This window comes from Gadus chalcogrammus, chromosome 3 (genome assembly GCF_026213295.1).
Source record: "Gadus chalcogrammus isolate NIFS_2021 chromosome 3, NIFS_Gcha_1.0, whole genome shotgun sequence".
In the NCBI taxonomy this organism is placed as follows: Eukaryota; Metazoa; Chordata; class Actinopteri; order Gadiformes; family Gadidae; genus Gadus; species Gadus chalcogrammus.
Window position 1 is genome coordinate 6,206,142 of NC_079414.1, and position 23,807 is coordinate 6,229,948.

The 23,807-nt window shown below is 46.2% G+C and overlaps 3 protein-coding genes across 5 annotated transcripts; 1 reads left to right on the top strand and 2 right to left on the bottom strand.

Moving 5' to 3' along the window:
* The first annotated feature begins 327 nt into the window (after positions 1–327).
* On the top strand, positions 328–5,015 carry LOC130380192 (uncharacterized). 3 transcript variants are annotated; one of them, XM_056587387.1, is made up of 6 exons: positions 328–763; positions 989–1,242; positions 1,420–1,572; positions 2,574–2,714; positions 2,862–2,952; positions 3,276–5,015. In XM_056587387.1, exons 2-6 carry the CDS (start codon positions 1,006–1,008, stop codon positions 3,575–3,577), a joined length of 924 nt encoding a protein of 307 aa, XP_056443362.1. In that variant the 5' UTR covers positions 328–763; positions 989–1,005; the 3' UTR covers positions 3,578–5,015. The 3 variants fall into 3 exon arrangements, 2 of the variants coding, with proteins under 2 accessions (XP_056443362.1, XP_056443361.1); XM_056587386.1 differs by having other exon boundaries at positions 328–1,242; XR_008895203.1 differs by having other exon boundaries at positions 328–1,242; positions 1,420–1,996; positions 2,862–5,015.
* LOC130380193 (uncharacterized) lies at positions 4,121–7,729 on the bottom strand. The gene is made up of 4 exons (XM_056587388.1): positions 7,046–7,729; positions 5,298–5,389; positions 4,819–5,022; positions 4,121–4,599 (listed from the first exon to the last, which is right to left on the bottom strand). Exons 1-4 carry the CDS (start codon positions 7,164–7,166, stop codon positions 4,387–4,389), a joined length of 630 nt encoding a protein of 209 aa, XP_056443363.1. The 5' UTR covers positions 7,167–7,729; the 3' UTR covers positions 4,121–4,386.
* A 10,606-nt stretch (positions 7,730–18,335) lies between these two features.
* On the bottom strand, positions 18,336–23,535 carry LOC130377385 (zinc finger MYM-type protein 1-like). Its single transcript, XM_056584490.1, has 2 exons — positions 20,995–23,535; positions 18,336–20,898 (listed from the first exon to the last, which is right to left on the bottom strand). The coding sequence occupies exon 1, from the start codon at positions 22,252–22,254 to the stop codon at positions 20,995–20,997; it is 1,260 nt and encodes a 419-aa protein (XP_056440465.1). The 5' UTR covers positions 22,255–23,535; the 3' UTR covers positions 18,336–20,898.
* Positions 23,536–23,807: the final 272 nt, after the last annotated feature.

The following is a 23,807-nucleotide window of genomic DNA, read 5'->3' on the forward strand; positions in this document are numbered from 1 at the left end:
TTTGACTTCATTGAATGATGATGTATGTGAGCCCTTTGCACTGATAAAAATACTGACCATTCATGTGGCTGTTTGAGCATGGAAAACATGAAATGAATGTATGTTGGTTCAATTAACATACCGTACATAGGTTATGATTCTGGATGATTTTTTAGGTAATGGCCATCCCCAAAATGCACCAGAATACAGGAAATCATATCTACCAAATTCAAAATTGTGTAGCTTCTCTCAGCTCACGTTTAGTTGAAGTGTGCAGTCATGTGGCCCTCCGATGGTTATGATGAAAAATGTGGCCCTCTTTATCATGAAAGTTGCCAATCCCTGCTGTAGACAGACAAAGTCATTTGTTGATATCTGAAAATTCCCCTACATTGTCAATGTTCCGCCCCAATCCCAATGGCTAAAAACAGGGATAACAATAATGAACAATGGACCCATTTTGGTAAGCATGGCACACTGGTTTGGGCCAGACGTTTCAACATTGTAACACCCACCTCAAAAGCTCTGGGAGCTGAATGATCTGAGAATCACTCATGAAACTAGTGAAAAAGGGATAATTTACAGACTTTAGAAGAATGGAAGATGTGCATGGCCTGCAGGAAAGCTCACTTCTAATTACATTTGTTGCCAAGGACGAGGACTGTCCTATTTATAAAACTAATCCTTGTGTTTTCAGGGGATGTAGCTATTGGAGATGGGGTGGCAAGGCACTTCCTGAGCCTGGTCATCCACAAGCTCAAGCATGGCTTTGCTATCGATGTTGGTAAGTTCTAGGTTCTCTAGAAGAGTTTGCATTTGTTGGTATCTTGCGAGGATTTCATGGTTCAGTAATTATTGGTTTTAATGTGTAATGCATTAATTCATTTGAAATGTAATATCTTCCCCCATATTCTCTTCATGCAAAAGAGAACTTGCTTTTCTGGATTGACCCAATGATATATAAAAGTATCAGTAAACATTGGCCTTCTGTATGTTTTTTTTTCTTTAGGAAACTCATGTGGTGCCATGCTTTTTGAGGGCCAGTCGGATCACCTTGTCCCCTCTTCTTCAAAGATATTTATGCAAAATGACATGTTCATAATGGCTGGGCGGATGATAGGGCATGCCTTTCTTCATAGTGGCCCGCGCCTGACAGGCCTTAGCCCGGCCGTGCTACATGTTTTGGCTGGTGGCACCCCACAAACGGCCACCATTACCCTTGAAGACATTAATGACATTGATGTTCGAGAAACCATTGGACCAGTAAGTAAAGGGGAGTGCACAATGCATACATTGGTTTACTGTTGTCAGGTCTTTACTGTGCTTGTCAATCTTATTTGAGATACACAATGTGTTTGGAGAAGTAAACTGAACTTCGAGGGACCAATTTGTAATATATTGATATAAAATGTTGCTTACTTCATACTTTTTCTGTCCAAGCTTTATGAAGTCTGTGAGAGCAACAATGGGAACCTCACAACTCTATCTGTGGAGCAAAGGGATGCCATAAATAAACTCGCTGTGGAAATGGACTACTCAATTTTGAAAGAGACCAACCGCTGTTGGCTGCTGCATAATCTCCTTCAGGATGCAGTAAGTCCACATTTACAGCAATGTTGTACAGCACTGTTGTTCAATGTATGAAACCTAATTTAGACTTGTGTATACATCTTCGGACACTGGTCTTTGATACGTTTACAGTTGTCTGGAGTATAACACTATGTATACCACTATGTATCTTAAGTATCTGCACCAGCATAATCATGGTATCCAAATAGTCTATCCACCAAGCAAACTGATATTTAAATCCAAAAGATTTTGTAATGTAGAGCTGTTCAAAGTTCACCCCCATATCCTCAAGCAGGTGTTGCGAAACGTGAATGCACATGCACAGTCGTTCCTTATGGAAAGGCCATTATGGACAGCGATTCTAGGTTCATCACAGATGGGCCGTACGGTGAAAATTAGAAAATTTGCATCATCCGGATAGTCCTTATCTGAGTGGATTACTTTTAAGGTTAGTGATTTATGGTAGAGCAATGTGAATCAGTCTAGATGTAAAGGTCCTATGACATGCTGATTTTTTTGGTGCTTTTACATAGGCCTTAGTGGTCCCCTAATACTGTATCTGAAGTCTCTTTGCATGCAAGGTTGGTGCGTGGTTAGTGCATGGTTGTAGAAGCATAACCGAATCTTAAGCCTTTCCAGGAACACCAAGATGGAAATGCCCCTATAACTGTTGCAGAAACTTTTCAAATGTTTGCCTATGTAATATATTTTCCAGAGCCCAGCAGGATTTTCTCTCTGTGCTGTATTGTATGCTGATATGAGCCTGGATTTGTTTCCACTATGAGTGTATTAGCAGTTCATCATGCAAAACATAACAGTGATTCTAAGTCAGATGTTCCTAAATGCAGTTAATGCTTCTGAATGACTGTTGAATATGTAGGGAAAATGTCTTAACCTACGGTTCCTCTCATACTGAGCAGTATTAAAACATTTCAGTTGGGTAAATATAACCTGTCTCAGGACGGTCTAGGGTGAGGTTGCGTCATCCAAAAGCATTAAGCCTTCACAAACTCTTATCTTCTAAGGTTTTTGGACGGATTAAAGAACAGCTGAAGCAGATCAAGCAAGGTCTGAAAGAGACCTATGTTCTGGACTTGTTGGAGGCAAGACCTGATGCCATCACACAAGTGTTCCCATCCGAGGCCGAGGCTACCTGCAGTCCCGAGGTAATAACTCTTATTTTCCTACTCATATGTAATATTACAATTACTATTTCATTACAGATGTATTAAGTGCTAATAACTTATTTTTATGAACAACATAATCTAAACGGTAGTAAGTAATGCTCATTCGGTTTTCTTGGGTTGTTATAGGTTGTTCTAGACTTTTTTCAGTGGCCTCAGGAAGATGATGGCCAGGAACCCAAAAAAATCAAAGAGTTCCTAATGCAATTCATCAGCACAGGTATGATTACAGCATGTTGATGTCGATGTTCTAACCACATTATAAAGTTAATGAAATGCCACACCAGGAGCCAAATCTGTAGAGTACTGTTAGTGGTATGTGTCATTAGCATACTGTCTCCTGCAACGCTGTCCAGTGTCCTGCAAGACAGTAGGTGAGTTGCGTAACTGCACCAAAGAAAGATGACTGAGAGGCGCCACATTTTTCACCCCTACTGTTTAGACGATATGTACAAGTCAGACCCCATTGAAGAAATTATGACTGGACTGATGCAATGAGTTATAAAGGAATTTGTGTTTTATTCTTCTGTTTTTAATATGCAGTCTCCCAGGACAAGCTGTTTAAGCTTGTCAAGTTCTGGGTGGGCTGGGAGTTCCCAATGACCGAAATGAAGGTGGAGGTGGTGGATAGCAACAATTATCCAAGGGCATCCACGTGCTTCCGCACACTCCATCTGCCATCACACTACCAGACCTACGATGACTTCAGGCAAAGTCTAGAAATGTGCCTTGGCACCAGTGAGTTTGGATTCGGCTTAATTGAACGTCAGAAATACTCATTCAAGTGCTGTTGCACACATGTTAAAATGACTCACATTTGCTGCGTTGATTGTTTACTGTTATAGTCATTGTTATATTGCCAAATACTACTGATTCCTGCGCTGTTGTGCACCTTTTTCTGTATTCCACCAAATATCCCTTTTTCTAATGTGAAGTTTGTTTTATTTTGCATGGGTCATGCGCCCTCAGTGCCTGAGAGGCCAAAAAAGGCTCAGAGCCTTTTTAGAACATTAATAAATGTAAATTCCCATTGTCTCCTTCGCACATTCTTACTGAGTCCAGGCCGGTTACATACAGTAGTAGTGTATATATAGCCAAGTTATTTATTTATTGATGCTTTATAGTTTATTTGATGCTACTGCCGAATGGTTATTTTAATTTGTATATATATTGTCCTAGAAACTGATAACAATATCGAGTGTTGAATAATCTCAATTACTTGTGGTGGTTGTAGGCTGTATGTGTGCGACAGTGAGTGTGGTGGTGTTTAAAGGACGGGTGTGGAAGAGGCTAGGAGGTAATCACAGTATACGCACTACAAAAAACTAGACTTCACCACTGCATTCTTGTCACACCATTCCACAAACCTATCAACATTACTTTGGTCGATTTTTAACATTTGGACCGTCAAAATTTTTTTCCATTCAAATGAACAAGCATCAACGGACGGAACTAATGTAGGACACCTCGAAGGGAATTATCCCGCTTATACCATGGTCACTTGCCAAAGAAAATAAATTAAGACCATTCATTTATATTTTCATGCGTTTTAATCCAAATATAAGTTTGTGTGTGTGATTCTCAGATCATTCAGCTCTGGGAGCTGAATGAGAAGAATGAGAATCACTCCTGAAATGAGGGTACATACATAATCTTATATATACCCTAAGCTTTGCATGTACTGCACTGCAGCCATGTATATGTCCACCCCCATGCATGTGGACGGTGCCAGTGGGTCCACTGCTGCATGAAGTCCCGCAAGTTCCTCAGGCCTGAGAGGGTAGTCACTCTCGGGCACATGGACACCACAGTTGGGATCCGGAATGAGGCCACTGTCCTCCCAGTCGATGTGAGGAATGTGTAAATCCTACAGGAAAAGTTGTACATCAGCTAAAGTGAACCGAAACAAACTTGCTAGGGTTTAGATTTAGCTCAGCTAGCAAGTATGGTCGACACACCTTGAAAGCCGCCTGCATGCGCCCAGAATATTATATTCATTATTATATGTTAGCCATGCTAATTATTAATGCAATTATTATAATAACTGCAAGATAATGTTGACAAAGAGCATTTGACAGATATGTACCTCATCAACTTGGTCTTTGGAGGAGTGGTATTGGCCTAAGAACCACAGTTGATTGGGAGTGCGATTTCCCTCTGTTGACAGAGGGTGATTGTCCCAGCCATCCCTGAATTCATCCAGTCTGGCTTGCAAACGTGGAATGAAGACATAGTGACAACACAAGTGGTTGAGATTGCTAGACAGATCCAGCAGGCCATCCTCCTCTGCCTGGTGCAGGGCAGTGTAAAAGAAGCATGTCACTGCTGTGAAGACATCCCGCCAGAGCCTTTCAATTCTGTTTAAAGCACATGAAGTCAAAGTCAGCTTAAGTTTTTAATAACAGCATAATTTCCTATTATCACAGCATAGTGATAAAAGAGCAGTTGGTTTTAAGATATCGACAAATATATATATATATATAACATATATATATTATATATGTTATATATATATATATATGTTATATATATATAACAATATATGTTTCTACAAGGACAACTTACCTTTGAGGCAAAACAAATCTCTCTACCGCTTCGGTGAAGAAGGACAGGTTTGTTGCTGCCTTGTTGTTGTTTGCAGCATTCAAGTACATTATCTAAGAGTAGGATACACATGGGGTACAATCAATCTAAAAGAACAATAAAATGTATTAATTTGGTCAGCATATCCATCCGGTCTACATGTGTTTTGTGGATCTGGAGAAGGCGTATGACCGGGTCCCCCGGGAGAAACTGTGGGAGGTGCTGCGGGAGTATGGGGTAAGGGGGTCTATCCTCAGGGCCATCCAATCTTTGTACTCCCAAAGCGAGAGCTGTGTTCGCGTCCTCGGCAGCCAGTCAGTTTCGTTCTCAGTGGGTGCTGGTCTCCGCCAGGGCTGCGCCTTGTCACCAATCCTGTTTGTGATATACATGGACAGGATATCGAGGCGTAGTCGTGGTGGGGAGGGGTTGCAGTTCGGTGGTCTGAGGATCTCGTCACTGCTTTTTGCAGATGATGTGGTCCTCATTGGATCATCGGCCTGTGACCTTCAGCACTCACTGGATCGGCTGGCGGCCGAGTGTGAAGCGGCTGGGATGAGGATCAGCACCGCTAAATCTGAGGCCATGACTCTTAGCAGGAAACCGGTGGATTGCTTACTCCGGGTAGGAAATGAGTCCTTAGCCCAAATGAAGGAGTTCAAGTACCTCGGGGTCTTGTTCGCGAGTGAGGGTACTATGGAGCGTGAGATTGGCCGGAGAATCGGAGCAGCGGGGGCGGTATTGCGTTCGCTTTACCGCACCGTTGTAACGAAAAGAGAGCTGAGCCGCAAGGCAAAGCTCTCAATCTACCGGTCGATCTTCGTTCCTATCCTCACCTATGGTCATGAGGCCTGGGTGATGACCGAAAGGACGAGATCGCGGGCACAAGCGGCCGAGATGAGTTTTCTCAGAAGGGTGGCTGGCGTCTCCCTTAGGGATAGGGTGAGAAGCTCAGTCATCCGTGAGGAACTCGGATTAGAGCCGCTGCTCCTTTACTTAGAAAGGAGTCAGCTGAGGTGGTTCGGGCATCTGGTAAGGATGCCCACTGGGCGCCTTCCTTGGGAGGAGTTTCAGGCACGTCCAGTGGGGAGGAGACCTCGGGGAAGACCCAGGACTAGGTGGAGAGATTATATCTCAACACTGGCCTGGGAACGCCTCGGGATCCCCCCGTCAGAGCTGGTCAATGTGGCCCGGGAAAGGGAAGTCTGGGGCCCCCTGCTTGAGCTGCTCCCCCCGCGACCCGACCCCGGATAAGCGGATGACGATGAGGATGATGAGGATGAGGATCTTCCGACTATTATGTTGCCTTCTCAGATAAACTTGCGCTGGTCATGTCAAGGTGGATTGCTGCATGCCAACTGGCATATTATTTCAGACCAATTCAAAAGTGCCAAAGGCTATGCGGCAGCGGCGACCTTCCCGAGGCTTCGTCAAGTGCTCAATGGACAAGCATGAGTAGCCTATCTATCTGGCGATCGCGTAGCAAATTGTCATTTTACCGGTTCAAACCAACGCTTAAAACATTTTCGAATCATTTGGGCGATTCAAACTATTTTTTTAATCTTTTTTTGGGCAACTTCACACTGGCGGCGCCGCATCCAAGACATTTCTGAATTTATGTTATGGCGACCATTAAAATACATTGAAGGACATTTGCAGCATGTTCATGCAATACTGTGGGGGGAATTCACTTGAACAAAGTAATTTCATTTAACATAATGTAGGAGATCCACCTCTGTTCAGTCGGACGCCCTCTTCACTTCTCCAGAAAGAAACGTATCCCGCGGAAAGATGGCTGGCACGCGGTGGGTCCCAGTGTAATTTGAGAAACGCATCCCTGCCGGCGATTTTCATTTGATTAGGAAATTATGGGCGGAACTATTTGTCCCGCCCACGGACGAAATCTGGCCTACGGCTGAGGATACGAATACTTTTGCTACACATTTACCACCTAGGCGTGTTGCAAAACTACCTGCAAAAAACCCCACAGCTGAGACTTGCAGGAGCAGATTCGAGCAGTTGTAAAACGAATTTGTGCTCGCTCATTAAAATGCTGAATTAACGTAGGGTTCTTTATCATTTTATTTATGAGGAAATTTTTCACAGATGTGCAACTTCTGATGCATTAGTTCAAATTTGGGTTTACGAATGCACACCTTTTGGGCATGTTCTCAGATTATTAAACACGGGTGTGCGAATGTGTTTTGCACCAACTGCACTGCAATAATTGTAGCAAAAAGATTTGTGCACCTGTAACACAGATTTGCGTACCCTATTTTGTGTTTACAATGGTGTAAAAAAATTTTTACGACTACAAATGTACTGTTACACATTTGTTACTTTAGAGTACACATGCAAAATAAATATATACGACTTCAAATTTACTGTGACTTTAGTGTACGCATTCAAATTCTGCAGTTACAGGTGCTCAATACTTTTGCTACAATAATACCTTCATAATCTGGGTCCATGGTTTGACCATGCCTTCCACGCTTCCTCTCATTCTTCTTCAGGACCTCCATGCCTGGTGTGATCCTGAAGCGCTTGGTCCCCCTCTTGGTCCTCCTCTTGTATGCCTCTTTCTGTCTCTCCTGGGCTTCTGTATGTTGGCAGTCACCTGATGCAGGATAGTTAATCGATATATGAATTTTCTGCCCCCACAATTGCATTTCTATGCACATGAATACATAATGGTAATAATATAAATAATGATTTGCTTCCCATTTATAAAACACTTTCCATAGCTCTCAGCCCTTGCCTCGACGTACTTCTCAATGTCCTTCTTATCTGGAGAAGCAATGTCCACATCATCTGGAAGATCTCCAGTGGTCTTAACAGGAAAAAGAAAGGCAAAGGACAAGCAATAAAAGTATGTTCCAATCAGCCTCATAGAAATTATTATTTTGACACATATACTTTTCATGTTGATTCCCCACTGTTAACTTGTCTCCTCATACCATACAAAGTGTAACTTCCTCCCTGAAGAGTAAAAATGTTGATTTAGAAATTGTTAACATGGTCAACCACTACACACCTCTGAAAACAGACATGGCTCCCGTCCATACATCAGACGAAAGGGCGAATACCTGGAAGAGGCTCGGACACAACAGTTACTTTAAAAAACAATTTATTTTAATTTGTCTTCCCACCTCTCCTGTTGTCCATCAAGGGTCTTGCCAATGGACCTCTTCAGTGTCTGATTGGTCCTCTCATCCAGTCCGTTGGTCTGTAAAAACAGCAAAGTACAAGCAAGGGGAATAGAGAATTGAAATCAGTTAGAATAGTAACATTATTTAGAAGCTTATCGATCTTTCTTTTATGTCACATATATTTCTTTATTACACAGCTTTGTTGAATACTCGATTCTGATTGGTCATTTAGGGCATTCTAAGGTCTGTTATTTCTGTATAGCAGACCGCTGCTATGAATAATAGACTTTTGCTATGGACGCCGTTCTGATCATATTCGCGTCAGGGTCCTGCATCACCCTGTTGGGGTTTATTTCTCAATAATGACCGTCTCACTGTACATTATCCCATACATAATATACATAATACCTGAGGATGGCATGCTGATGTGATTCGGTGCGCGACACCAAACTCCTCAAACAGGGACTTGTTTACCTGAATTAAGGAATTCAACAGTTATTAGATTTCTTGTTTGCCAGTGTTAATCAATTACTGTTAAATGACACATCTACATGTGTAAATACTTCACCTTGTTCCAGAACTCACGACCCTGGTCTGTCAAGATGACCTCAGGAGCACCATGGGTGTAGAAAATGTCCATCATAGCCTGTGGAACATCAAAAGAAGCTGAAATCATTCTCCATCCGCCCCCCCCCAAAAAAAAAAAATAAGCCAAACTTTTGTCAGTTGTAACAACATTCTGCATTCACAATATGTGGCTACGCTGCAAATGTTGCTTTGATATACACACCTGTGATGTGGCAGTTGCAGTCTTGTCCTTGATGGGCCTGGCCCATCCATCTATCTATCGGATTACGTAGGCGGTACAAATTCGGCCCCAGGTACAAATTTGGTGTGACAGGTCCTCCAGACATAGGACAGAGACAATACAAACATGTACATTCACACTAGCTCAAACTCTCCCTCATCCCGCCTCACCCGCCCTCCTGCCCCACATGTAAACAAGAAATAAACCAAAAAACAACATATTGCAGTATAGAGGGGCATTGCAACATTTAGCCCATACACATACATATATACACATGTATGCATAATATACACACACTGTGGCAACCCGGTTCCGTCTGCCCTCTCCTCAAATGAACACAAGTCTCTGATGCTCAAACACTGCCAGCAAAGGCACGTTTATTAAATCCGACAACATACAGTGGGGTTTCTCCCGATCAATGAAAACTACGGTCCTTCCTCACGTACTGTCCCGGTATCCCGATGCGGACGTCCGTCCGTCGAGTCCGTCCGTCGTCTCCCGACCGTCTCCTAAGGCAAAGGTCCGTCCGGGTAAGGTATCTCGGTCCGCTCCCAGCTCCTGCATGGGTCACTTACCCTTCCCCTTAGACCGCGTCTCCGCTTCTCTTATATAGCCCTCACCTGGGTCTGATTGGCCTGGTACACAGGTGTCTCCCGTTCGCGTTGAGTGGGACCACGCTAATGCGGCCCTTGGCGCCCTCTGGGGGAAAAGTGTGGTAGACTGCTTGTATTACCTGCCCTCTGGGCTTCCAGGGCCGCCATGTCGGGGCCGGGCCACACTCCTCCCCCCTTAGATGTAGCCCCGGTGCGCCTCTGAATGCCCAGAGGCATGCTTCCCGACGGGACAGGGCATCGGCATTGACGTGCTCCTGCCCTGCTCGGTGGTCCACTTTTAATCGGTAGTCCTGTAGGGCCAAGAACCACCTTGTCACCCTGGCGTTGGTATCCTTGGCGGTGGCCATCCACTTGAGCGGGGCGTGGTCCGTCACCAGGGTGAACTCCCGGCCAAAGCGGTAGTACAGCAGCTAGGCCAGGGCCTCCTTCTCCAGTGTGGAGTAGTTCCATTCGTTCGGGAGAAGTTTCCTGCTTATGTACGTCACCGGGTGTTCCTCCGCGTCCCGGACCTGCGAGAGGACCGCTCCGAGGCCCGACTCTGAGGCGTCGGAGTGGACTATAAGGGGCAGAGTAAAATCAGGCGTTAGTAGGATTGGCTCGGAGCAGAGGGCTTGTTTGAGGAGACTGAATACCCCCTCTGCTGCCTCCGACCAGGTAACGCGGTCCGGCAGGGCCTTCCGGGTCAGGTCATGTAGGGGGCTTTTCAGGGTGGCGAAACTGGGAATGAACCTTTGGTAGTAGCCTACCAGACCGAGGAAGGACTTGTCCTGCTTCTTGGGGGTGGGGCGGGGCCAGTCCAGGATGGTCTTCAACTTGGCCTCCTGGGGTCGGACGTTCCTGTGTCTGACTCTGTAGCCCAGGTAGGAGGCCTGCTCCAAGCCCAGACGGCACTTGGCGGGGTTGGCGGTAAGACCCGCCCTCCTCAGCTCCCCCAGGACCGCTCTTGTCTCAGGTGGATATCCCAGCTGCCGCTATGGATGATGTCATCAATGTAGGCGGCGGCGTAGGCCTGGTGTGATCGCAGGAGACGGTCCATCATGCGCTGGAAGGTGGCCGGAGCTCCATGTATCCCGAAGGGGAGCACCGTGTACTGGTATAGTCCCCCGGGGGTTGCGAACGCCGTTTTCTCCCGGGCGGTCTTGCTGAGGGAGACCTGCCAATATCCCTTGGTAAGGTCGAGGGTGGTGAGGTACCGAGCAGGCCCGAGCCGCTCGATGAGTTCGTCGACCCGGGGCATTGGGTATGCGTCGAACTCCGAGACCTATTTCAGCCTCCAGAGTCATACAGAATAGGAATGATCCATCTGGCTTCGGGACCAGGACGATGGGGCTGGACCAGGCGCTGTGTGATTCCTCGATCACCCGGAGCTGGAGCATTTTCTTTACCTCCGCCCGTATGGCGACCCGACGGGCCTCTGGAACCCGGTACGGGGGTACGCGTACCGTGACGTCTACCTCTGTTCGGATGTCGTGTTGAGGGACCGTTGTTCTCCCGGGTAACTCGGAGAACACGTCCTAGGTAGTTCACCTCCCCCACGCGGTCGACCACCTCATACGGCCCCTGCCACTTGGCCAGGAACTTGCATTCGGCTCCAGGGATGAGGACCAGGACCCACTCCCCCGGCTGGAAGAGACGCAGCTGGGCCCCGGGGTTGTAGGTCCGCGCCAGGGCCTGCTGTGCCTGGTGCAGATGCTCCCGTACTATGATCCAGACCTGCGCCATTCTCTCTCGTACCTGCTCGACATGGTCCACTAGGGTACTATGGGGGGAGGGTCGGCTCTCCAAAGCTTCTTTAGCCAGGTCTAGTAGTCCCCTTGGCCGTCCGTATAGCAGTTCAAAGGGGGAGAACCCTGTGGAGGCCTGGGGTACCTCTCGCACCGCGAAGAGGACGTGAGGGAGGAGCTGGTCCCAGTTCTTCCCGTCTATCTCCATGGCCTTCTTCAGCATGTGCTTTAAGGTTTTGTTGAACCTTTCCACCAGCCCGTCCGTCTGGGGGTGGTACACTGAAGTCCTCAGCTGCTTTACCTGCAGGAGACTGAGAAGCTATTTTAGCACACGCGACATAAAACATGACCCTTGTCCGTTAAAATCTCCCATGCTATCCACACCCGACTAAAAAGCATCATTAGCTCCCGGGCTACGGCCTTAGCGGTTGCGGCCGAAGGGGTAGGGCTTCCGGGTACCGGGTGGCATAGTCCACCATGACTAATATGTATCAATGTCCCCGGCTGGTCTTGGGGAGAGGGCCCACAATGTCTAGGGCCAGTCGGTCAAAGGGTACCTCAATAATAGGTATCGTATCAGCGGACTCCGTATCGAGGTTCTCGGGGCCGTCAAATAAGAACATTACATAAATAATAAAGTGCTTATAAACTTTTCACAGTGTCCTTAAAGTGTAAAAAATGCATAACTGAGGACTTGAGGACCCTTTTTGTAACAATAAAAAAGGCTTATAACCTGTCCTTCATTTTAACAAATCATAACTGTGAATAAAAACATTTACTCAAAGCACTGTTTGAAGAATACATCAAACCAGGGGACAAACAATGCAGAATTAAATTAAACCTTAACCTGCAATAAAACCTGAACTAGGAAAATCAACAGCATTGATTTTCTAACAGTACTGTCCTTTTGAGCTTGACTCATATGACTTCCATCTGTCACAGACATCTCCATTGAAGTACAGGATTGTCAGCCTCTTTGTGTTGAGCTCAGTGAGGGCCTCTCTCTTGTCTGTGAGCAGAGTCTTGTACTTGCTGAAACTCCTCTCACAGTCAACTGAGCTGACTGGGAAGTAGATGTAGGGCCCTGCCACTTCTGCAACTCTTGGGAATCTTGACCTGAGGCCCCTCCAGTAAGCAGCTAGCTCCTTATCAGCTGGCAAGGGCTCCCTGGACACACAATGCTGGAAGGCAATCCACTGCTCACTGAGCTCTGTAGTTGGATTTGCCATTGGTTTTAGTGTGTTGTAGGCTTCAATCGGCTTTTCCATAGCTTGAGCCTGCCTTGGATCGAACACCCTTACAAGCCTGTAGACTTCTCTGGCTGGATGTATGTCCCAGTGCTTTGAGAACTTGGTGAAGGCCAAGTGGAAAGCATCATGGAGACTTTCAAGCACCACATTCCTCTCTCTAACACCCATCTTCCTCAGTAGCTCATCGGTCTTCGCACCAAAGCCACATGTTTTTGCCGTTCTATTAACTAGGTAAGAGCCTAGATCCTCCATTATGTTGTAGGCAGACACTGCTGTGGGACGGTGGGTTCCCTCCAGGATCGTCAGAGCTGTCATCAGTTTGGAGCAGCCCTCAGAGATGAAGGTTAGTTTGACAGTGAGGGCCTGCACCTTCTCCTCTGTATCCACCTGGCTGAGGATGTTTGTGACTGCCAACAAAAACTCTCTGTACAGATGAACATGCTCTGCATGGTACTTCACTGCCTCAAACCAGCTGTTCCACCTGCTGCTCACTGCTTCTGGAGGAGTCTTTGTCTGCGCAAACTCCCTGTTAACGAGGAAGCTCACCCATCTTCTCTTTCTGGCAGGCATCTTGAAGAAGACAGATCTCATCCATGTAACAAGTGATGCAGCTTCAGAGAAGTACTTGTAATGCTGCCAGGTCTCACCCACCAGATTGATGACGTGGCAGAGACAGGTTACATGGACACTGTTGGGCATCACTCCTTTCAGGACCTCCCTATATGCCTTCAGACAGTATGCAGCATTATCTGTGACCACTGCCCAGGCATCATTCAGGTCCAGGTTGTTGCTGTAGAGGGAGGCTAGTATAGCATGGGAAACGGTTGAAAAGTTGCATCTGTCCAGGAAAACAACATCCAGCAGAAAGTACTGGATTTCAACAGCTGCAATGAAAGATAACATAAAGAAAACTACTTATTTAAACCAAAATGTCTATTCTACTCAACTAATTTGAACCTAAAATAATATTCTGACAAAATAAGTGTTTATTTAAAGCAAAGCAAATACTGCCAAATACAGCTGCAGACATTATGAATTGCTATTATTTCAACAGAAGAGGTCGTCCTTATCATATTTTACATGGGGACAATTAACATAGCAGAGAGTACAAAAACAACGCTATAGTGGCGAAGTCACGCCCCTTCCGGTAGAGCCCATGGGACCTTCTCTACAGCCTCTACAGCCTTTAACTGAACAATTGCAAAATAAACGGTCAAACTCCTGACATGAAAAATTATAATTTAAATCCACGGCATATAAAGACTGGGACCAGAAAATAATTACTTTCTCTCCATTGAAACCCATTCATATTTTTCGATCTCATAGGTCCCATGGGCTCTACCGGAAGGGGCGTGACTTCGCCACTATTGCAACAATATATTAACAGGCTGCTAAGTTAACTCACCAATGACGATGTTTAGGACGCTACAATCCCGTGCATCCGTTGTTTCATCCACAACCACAGCGAACTTCTTCCCCCTAATCTGCTTTAAAACGGCAGTCATGTGTTGATCAAACACTCGAGGCAGGTGAATCTGGCGGAGGCTACTCGCATTTTGGGGGAGCGCTCCTCCCTGTTTACAGTGTTTGACTAGAAACGGCCGTAATGTTTTTAGCTTTTCAAGGGGGATGTCAGATGCGGCGCACACAGCCACAAAGTCCTCAATAAATTCCACTCTTGAATCTGCTGAGCTGATTGTAGACGTAATTGTGGTTTGTAGGGCCGTGCCCTGGCTACGGCTTTCACTGTTTTTTAGATGGATTTTTGACTTCAAGTGGTCATCGCACTTATCTTTAGGGGTCCAAGCCAACAGGTTGGATCCCTATTGTTTTTTCTTTTCCAATCAATAGTATGTTGGCATACTCGGCAAAACAGCTGATTACCTGAGTGATAAAATTGTTTCGGGTATTGTTCCGCTCTGAATTTTGGGGTTAAAACCGAATTATGAAGCTTTTTGGAAGATTTAGGCATTTCAGCGGTCAGCCGCGGGCGCTTCAACTTCTTGTTAGGAGCGGGGGCGGGACCTATAGTTTGCATCCCCGCGAACTAGGCTGGAGTGGTGGACCGGGTGTTTTTAACATTGTTTTGGGAGTGACTGCTAAACATTCAGTGACGTTAATGTCACCTGTATTGTTTCCCTTTTCTCTCGAAACTGAATTTCACCAAAATAATGGCGAATTCTGCTGCATTCCGTGTTATCAGTAGATTCCGTTTTTATTGTCCGATTCCGTGATTCCGTCCGCGTTTTCGTTATCGCGGAAATCATAGGGCCCTAGGTGGGCTCTGACTTGAATGCTTTCTCTTCAGAGCATAGCAATCAGCCATCACATGACCTCCCTTATGGCAGTAGTAGCACTCCCGCTGTTCCTTGTGATGTGTGGGAGACATCAGGCAGTGAACAGCAGGCAGCAGGCAGTGAACCAGTTTGTCTTTCACTACGGGGGGACATAAATGCAGTTTTATGGGTAAGGGTGAACTCTTCCGCAAAGACAGCAGCCTTGGTCAATGACACAATCTTCTGTTCATTTAAATACACAACAACACGCTCAGGAACACACTTCTTAAACTCCTCAAGAAGGACTAACTCACGAAGAGTATCATAAGCTGTAGCCTTGCTAACAGAACACCACTTGTCAAATAGACAGCTCTTCTCCCTCGCAAACTCAGCATAGGTCTGGGATGAGACCTTCCTGTGGTTCCTACATTTCTGTCTATAGGCTTCTGGCACCAACTCATAAGCCTGCAAAACAGCAGTTTTCACCAAATCATAATCTAGACCATCCTCTAGAAAAAGAGAAGCTATCACATCTTGTGCTTTGCCAGTAAACTTACATGTCCTTGGGCCATTGTAGCGCAGCAGCAAGACGCTCAAATGTAGTGAAATAGGCATCAACTTCTGTTTCACGAAAAGGAGGTAATGCTACATGTCTCCTGAAACTGATGAGGTGATTGGTGGAAGCTGGTTGGTAGAGGCGGGATGATGATGAGTTGTTAATGACTCGCACCTGCACATAACAGAGGGGAAACAAGAAGGCAGCAACAAACAAACAGTGGCCGTAACAGCCCAACAGGTGGTGAGTAGACATGGTCCTGGCCGGCCTTCACCCGCGAAGGCCGAGGGCATAGACAAATCCCGGTTCTCCGGGCAGTGACGAGCGAGGTGTCCTGTCCGGCCACAGTTATAGCACCGCCATACCTCTCTGGCTTCCAGCGATTGGGTCTGTGGTTTCGGCTGATCTATCCGTCGAGGGGGTTCTGGTCCTCATCGGTCCCTACCGGTCTCGATCGGGCGGGTCTGTGGCCGGATGGCGCTGATTAGCTGTTGGGCCACCTGCCAGTTCTCCAGCTGGCGGATCAGCTCGTCCACCGTGGTCGGATGGTTGGTGGCGAGGGTTATCTGGGCTTCCGGTGGTAGCTGGCGGATGGTGTTGTCCAGTAACACCCGGTCGAGAGCGCTGGGACTATCCTCTCCCGCGAGCCATCTCCTGATGAGCCGCGTGTGCTGGGCGATCTGGGACCTCACGGCGCCCTTGGGGTCGAAGCGCCAGTCGTGGAACCGTTGGGCCCGGGCCGCCAGGCTATGTCCATAGTACGCCAGCACCGCCTGCTTGAGGGTCAGGTCCTGGCTCGCCTTCTGTGCGGGTCCTGTGAGGAAGGGGGGCCACGATGTGGGCCCACTGGTCCTCCGGCTATTTTTCTCTCCGAGCCGTCCTCTCGAAGATCTCCTAGTAGGCCTCCACATCGTCCTGGTCCTAACTTGGTTAGGCGGCTGGTGGGCGCTGAGATCGGAGAGACGTCTGAGGACCGCATTTCCAGCCGTATAACCACCTGCCGGAGGAGGGCCCTTTCCTCGGCGGCGTCTCGCAGGAGGGCGGCCGCGACTGCGGCCTCGTTTGGTTTCTGCATTTGGGGCGGGTGTTCCCAAAAAAAATAGCAGGAAAAAAACAGTTGCGTGGTCGGATTACCTGCCTTCTCCACCATATGTGGCAACCCGGTTCCGTCTGCCCCGCCTCCTCAAATGAACACGAGTCTCTGATGCTCAAACACTGCCCGCAAAGGCACGTTTATTAAATCCGACAACAGTTTAGGTAAGAAGGATAATCAGAGTTTACGCATTTAAAGATAACCTGATACCCACTATACTGTCTTCTGGCTTTTGGTGATAATAAATTCAGTGAGTCATACATTACATTGGTGAGTAGTAAAAGGACATCTCAGCACAAATCTACATATTGTGACAACCCGCTCCCCACCAGGGGGGTCCGGGGGCGAGTGTTGGAGGGCGTGCACCGCCGCCATCCACTAGCCGGAGGCAGAGAGTACCACAATCCTCACCCTCATCTGCTAGATGGGGAACCCCTGGCCAGAGGGAGGAAACGAGCGGGCGGACATCATAAAAGGCAGCCAAGGACTCATTCCAGGGGAGAGGAAGTAAGACCTACCAGGAGGAGGCCATTGCCACACCTCAGGCTACGAGGCTCCCTGAGACCCTAGCAAAGTGTTGTATCCCTTATTCTTGAGCTTGTTTGTGAATAAACGCAGACTGCGGCTTAAACCAGCATCCAGAGCGTGGTACTTGCCGTGCCAAACAGACACTTACGGAAATGGGTTGCCACAATATATTATTGAAAACAACATTTAATGCTTTCAAATTTTACCCTGATGTGTGTTTATGTACAACATCAGCATGGTCTAATAAAGGAAGTATTAACTGTGAAATGCTGTCAGACATCCAGTTGTCTCTTCTGAGAAGCGACTCATGAGCAGCTGGCTTTAGCTCACCACTATAACACTTTATAACTTGCCACTTCATAACTTGCCACTTTATACCAGTCGACATCTGGATAAACGCGTCTGTTTACATTTTACATTTATTTAGTTTTGTATTTAGGTCTCTGCTCTCCTACTTGTGTTGCTCTTATAAACATACTTTTTATCATTGGGTGTCAAGCAGCGAAGCTGCGAGACAACCTATTGTTTTCGGACGTTTTCTATATTATTATTATCCTTCAGTGGGAGTCTATGGCAGCCCATAGAACGCCTTGGTGAAAAGTTGCGAAATTTGGTACACTGGATCAGGACCGTCCCATTAGCCCAAGAAGCAAATATCAGGTCGCTAGCTCATCAGCTCTAGCGCCACCAACAGGTCAAATTTGGACATGCATTAATGTTTAGAACTTTCGACCCATTCATCCAATATTCACAAACAAGGCATCATTGGATTCCTAGATCCAAGCCGAGTTCGACGCACCCTATGTCGTCGATTTGCGCCATGCTGGATTTTCTGCCATCTTGGTTTATGTCAAAAACCTTCAAAATGCATCTCCTATCACAGATTTTTATCAACATCTAAAGATTATTCAAATTCAAAACACTTTGGCCGCTACAGCCAATCAAATTCGACGAGAAGTCGCCAAACAGGAAGTAAGCCAATATCTCAGCAGCCCTTTGACATATCATAACCAACATTGGTAGATAGACCCAGGACCTCATCCTGGTGACACTCAATGCATTTGGTGACCATTGACATCTAGGAGGCGCTATAATTAACACTGACGTGTTTTAACTCCTCTCTCGTCACATGAGTATATTTCAAACTCATTCTCAATGTCTGGTGATACTGTCAGACCGCCCCATATAGCTAATAAAATATTTCCCATGGCAACATCAGAAATTGGCCGCCATGTTTAAAATGGTCAATATCAATATTACAGATCCACAGGCCACAGATTATGTCCAATCGTCATGAACCTTGCCCTATATGATCTTCAGACCTAGTCGAACAAATTTGCCAAACAGCTTTTTCAAATTCTAAATCGTTTGTCCGTGACAGCTGATCAAACTTGATGGCAAAGCTGCCAAACATGAAGTAAGCCTGCTTTCAGCAACTCTTTAACATATCATAGCCAAACTTGCTAGATTAGTCCAATCATCATGAAACTTGCCGTATTTGATCTTCAGACCAAGCCGAACAGCTTTTTCTAATTCCAAACCGTTTGGTCGTGACAGCCAATCAAACTTAACAGCAAAGCCGCCAAACAGGAAGTAAGCCTGTTCTCAGCATCTATTTAACATATCATAGCAAAACTTGGTACATAGACTCATGACATCATTCTGGGGGCATCCAAACAATTTGGTGACCTTCGATCTCAGGGGGACGTCAAACAGGAAGAGAGCTCATTTCTCTGCAAGGCCTTCCAAACCAAACTTGGCTCATAGTCTTATGAGCGGATGCTTGTTTACATTGTGTCTCTTTTAGGGATATTGTTCCGAATACCCCTATGTATTTGTGCCATTTTTTCTGTCGGGCAGACGATAATGCGCCCTTACCACTAGCTAGGGTCATTTTTCCATTTGGTAAACATTGACACGTACTCGCATAATGCTCTAGTTCATTCCACCAGCCGTCGTTATTACCGATTACCGGGACGGTCGTCATGTAGCCACCTAGCAGATTACGTCCGTCCGGCAGAATTAGTTTATCGCGTTTCATTATGCTTGACACCCACATTGCTGCATGCAACTATATTTATTATCATATTTATGTATTTTTATTCTTTAAGTCTCAGCTTTCCTACTTGTGTTTCTCTTATACTTTTACTTTCTCTTATATTGCACTGTTGGAGGAGCCCAAGACTTCAGAATTTCATTGCCAGCGACTGCTCTGTAATTGCTGTGTATATGACAATAAAACCATCTTGTATCTTGTCATACGTTCTCTCCAGCATCAGCTGCCAAAACACCCCATCACGGTGCTCCTGTCCTCGCAGCGGTAGCCCCTCGCCGCCTAAAAATGTCACAGATCGAATGGCCAGCTCCACAACAGTCTGTGCAGTCATATGATCCTTAGCAACTGCTTGTGACATTATCTCATTATTTGGGGTCATTTTCAATGCTGCCAGCTTGCTTATAGCTTCTGTATGGAAACAAGATCTTTTATGCTCCCGAAACTTTTCCCCTGCCTTTCGCCAATTGCTAGACCCTCATTTGATGAAGTTGACAGCATTAATTATCCAGTCTGCCCTGAACAGCTTTTTCTCCATAGCAGAGCAGCACAAGAAGCACAATACTGTGTCGGTTTCCCACACGTAATGTAGCCACGACCACTGGGAAAACCAACCTGACTTAAAGGAAGGGCTGAAGTTCTCATTTCCAAAACGCCTGGCTGGAAAGTCAAACTCTTTTGGCTAGCAGGGCTCTTTACCCGCAGAGTTAGTTGGTGCTGCGAATAACTCTGACACCGGCGGCATCACTTTTGTTGCAGATGGCGGGACTTGCATGTTAGCCAACATGATAGGGTTGACCAAAGAGGGGTTAGCATGATTGCTTCAGTCTTTTCCTCCTAGCTTCTCTGAACTCTCCCCCTCGGGTGCTGGAGGGACAGGCAGTGGCGGCGCCAAAGATTTTTTTCTGGTGGTGCTATGGGGGTGCTCGGCGTTTTACTGAGGGTGCTATGAAATTAGGGTGATAGCATATGGGTCTCATTTTTCTCTACTACAACACCTCCCCACCATATCGTCACATATGTTTACACGTTTGCTCTCTAACGGGTCTTTGGGGTACATAAAAAGCGCCATTCAAATCGATCGTATTATTATTGTCATTAGGCTACTTCTGACGGACGCGCACAAAGCCGCGTTCATCTCCGACGGTCAAAATGGATGCAGCATGTTATAGATAACGTAATCCCAAATACTTCACTTACTTCAGTGTGTGGATTAAAGTTTGCGCCAGATGACTACCAGGTCACCGCTACCATGAGCGACAAATTAAACTAAACATACCAAGTTCAATACACTTCTAACTAAAGACGGCAGATTAGAATGTCAGATAGAATTAACTTAAACAGGCAAAGAGTCAGAAATGCTTTCAAAAAGAGTATATTATTTTAGGTCACAATCAAAACATGAATGAAACCAAACAGTAGGCCCTCAAAACCACAATAATAAGAGATCAAAAAGTGCACACAAAACTATGCTTAAAAATCCTTAGGAAAAACCAAAATCCAGGCAAACCAGCAGATCAGGTGTCAGTATCCACCTAAACAAGAACAATGTGACAGATAAACACATTGTAAACCCAATTGCAAAAACCCAGCAGAATGCAACAGACAACACGGGAAAATCTTTCACTTACCTACGTCTTCAGGACAATGCGCCTGTTGTTGTGGTTGAGAGCGAAGGCATCTATGATCCTGTCGATGTCCAAGGCCCGTGCTCGCAGAGGGTTAATCGCCAGAAGTGCAAGGTCACTGGTTCGGCCATCCCCACTGCTATTCCTCAGGTAGCTCTTCAAGCGACGCAGACAAGAAAAACTGCGCTCGCAGCTCGCAGATGTTACAGGCAGGGTCAGCGATATGGAGATCAATTTGTAGAGGTCCACGAAGGCGTCTTTGTAAGGCCGCATAAGGGATAGGAACTCCTGGTTGCTGTTAATGGTGCATCCTTGCTCTTCCTTCCTTTTCAGGAGCCGGCGAACTTGATGGAGTTCTGCACACAAATTCTCCTCGCTGACCCCATAATGGCGAGCCATGGGCAGAATAACTTGCTTGTCAAGGAATGATGGGTGATTAGGGCTTAGGGCTGGCAAGCCTGCCAGTACACCATTTGCTTCGATGGAAAAGCGTCGCCGGAGTTCCATTAACAACCTGTCTAAGACAGGATAGAATGACTGAGTTTTCAGTTCATCCATGCTGCCCATGCCTGGTCTTTCTATCGGGGCCTCCACAATAAAGCCCTCCAGATGTTTAGCTGTTTGGGTCTGCCTTTTCTCACGATGTACAGTAGCTATCCCGGTATTGACGCACATGTCTCCTGCCTGCTTACGGATTGCTGCCCAGTTGTCATCTGTACGTTTCTCCGACATGGCAGTGATCACAGATTGGGCCAGGTCATCTGCTGTCAAGAGATCGAAATTGGGAGACTGTAGCGCATCGGACATGAATTTGGTAGTTCTAAAAACATCCTCAAAAATAATTAAATGCAGAACAAACTGCTCATCCATAAGGGAACTGACAGATTTAGCCTCTGTCCTCCGTTTCGCATTCTTGTCGCGAACAGTGTCACGCAGGGTAGCGCTGATAGCCGGGAGAGTTCTCTTGACTGCACAGATAGCATCATACTGACATGCCCAGCGAGTGTCACTCAGTCTCTTCAGCTCTATGAGCTGTGCCGTTGAAAGTTCCCTTTGTGCCTTCAGAAAGAGATCGTGCACCACTGACCCCGAAAAAAACTTGTACAGTGTTTGCAACGTCTCAAAAAACTCAGCGGCAGCATCTACATTATGCACACAGTCCACCAACACCAGGTTAAGCCTATGAGCATGGCAGTGTATATAAACTGCTTGCGGCACCTCTCTTCTGAAAATTTCTTGGACTCCGTTGTTACATCCAGACATGACTGAGGCACCATCATAGCACTGGCCAACACAACAATTCAGGTCAATACCGCACCGACTGAGCGTCTGCTTGATGCTTGCAAAGAGCGAGTTTGCGTCTAGTCCATCTGCTGGGGTGAAATGCAAGAATTCCTCCACCACTCTCTCTGATTCCGTGTTCAAATAACGCACGATCACTGAAATTTGCTCTTTTTTGCTGATGTCTTGCTTTCATCCACCAAAATGGCAAAATGTTCAGCGTCCTTAACCTCATCCCTTAATTTTTTCCTAATCATTTCTGCCATTACATTGATGATCTCATTCTGCACGTCATGGTGCACATACTTTGCATTTGACGGGTTGTTATCTAACTTTTTCTGAACGGTTTTGTCAAATTTTCCAATTACAGATAGCAACTCGCGGAAATTACCCCTGTTTGCTGAATCCTCATCTTCAATGGCCTCGCTGTGCGATCCCCTGACAGGCAGTATAGCGCAAGCTTTCCACAACGCCCATCATGTACCTTCTGTTCTCCTGGATCAATACCGAATGTCCTTTATCCAGCATATTTGTTATTTTTGAACCGCTTTTTGCTTTTAGCTTAAACTCAGTCCATGCCTCCATGGCAAATTTGTGTCCCATACTTTCGTGATGGCCCTTAAAAGATGCTGTTGCTTTCCGCCAGTTATGAAAGCCACTGGTTGTATACGTTGGCTCCCGATGAAACCCGTGCCCTCCTCCACCGAGGAAAATGCCTGCAGGCAAAGCAAAAGACGGCATCCTGGAAAACACTGTATTCCAACCACGGATATGGTTCCATCCAGCTCTTACAGAAACTTCTTTGCTGGACTCCAAACATCCGAGTTGGATATTTTTGTAATATTGGTCTTTTCGGACCATCCTGGGTCGTTCATGCTTAAGTCACCCAGGGTGCTAGCATCATGGCTAGCAGCGCCCTCAGTAGAGGTGAAGGGTTGACTTGGACCAGGACGTTCCTCTTCTTCTACATCAGAATCAGAATCCACTACCTCTTGCATTTTTTCTTCCTCTTGAACGTCTTCTTCAACTCGAGGAATTTTTCGGATCAAATACCGATCCATTTTCGTGATTTTGTGAACGCATGCCTTAAAATTGACCGTTACTTAGCCGCCTACTACTCATTGAACAATCACGTTCACGCACGCAACGTGTCTGTGTCGTGCTACGTGAACAATCTGTTTATTTCAATCTGTTATTTTCTTTTGTGATTAAAATATTATTATCACACAATACATTTTATTAAGAACTCAGAATGAAATTAAATAACAATAATAAATAAACCATTCTTTTCATGGGGGTGCTATGGCCAATCTAGGGGGTGCTCTAGCACCCCCTAGCCCCCCCCTGGCGCCGCCACTGGGGACAGGGGGCCGCTGGCATGGAGTCGGCTGTCTCGCTGGTGTCTTTGTGTTTTGCTTTTTTGGGGCCAGTATTAAAGAAATCAGGAATTCGCTTCTGTGAATTGGACATGTTTCAACTTGCAGATTTCACAGTCTAATTTTCCCGCTGCGTGCATAGCGTGTTCTGCGTAGTGC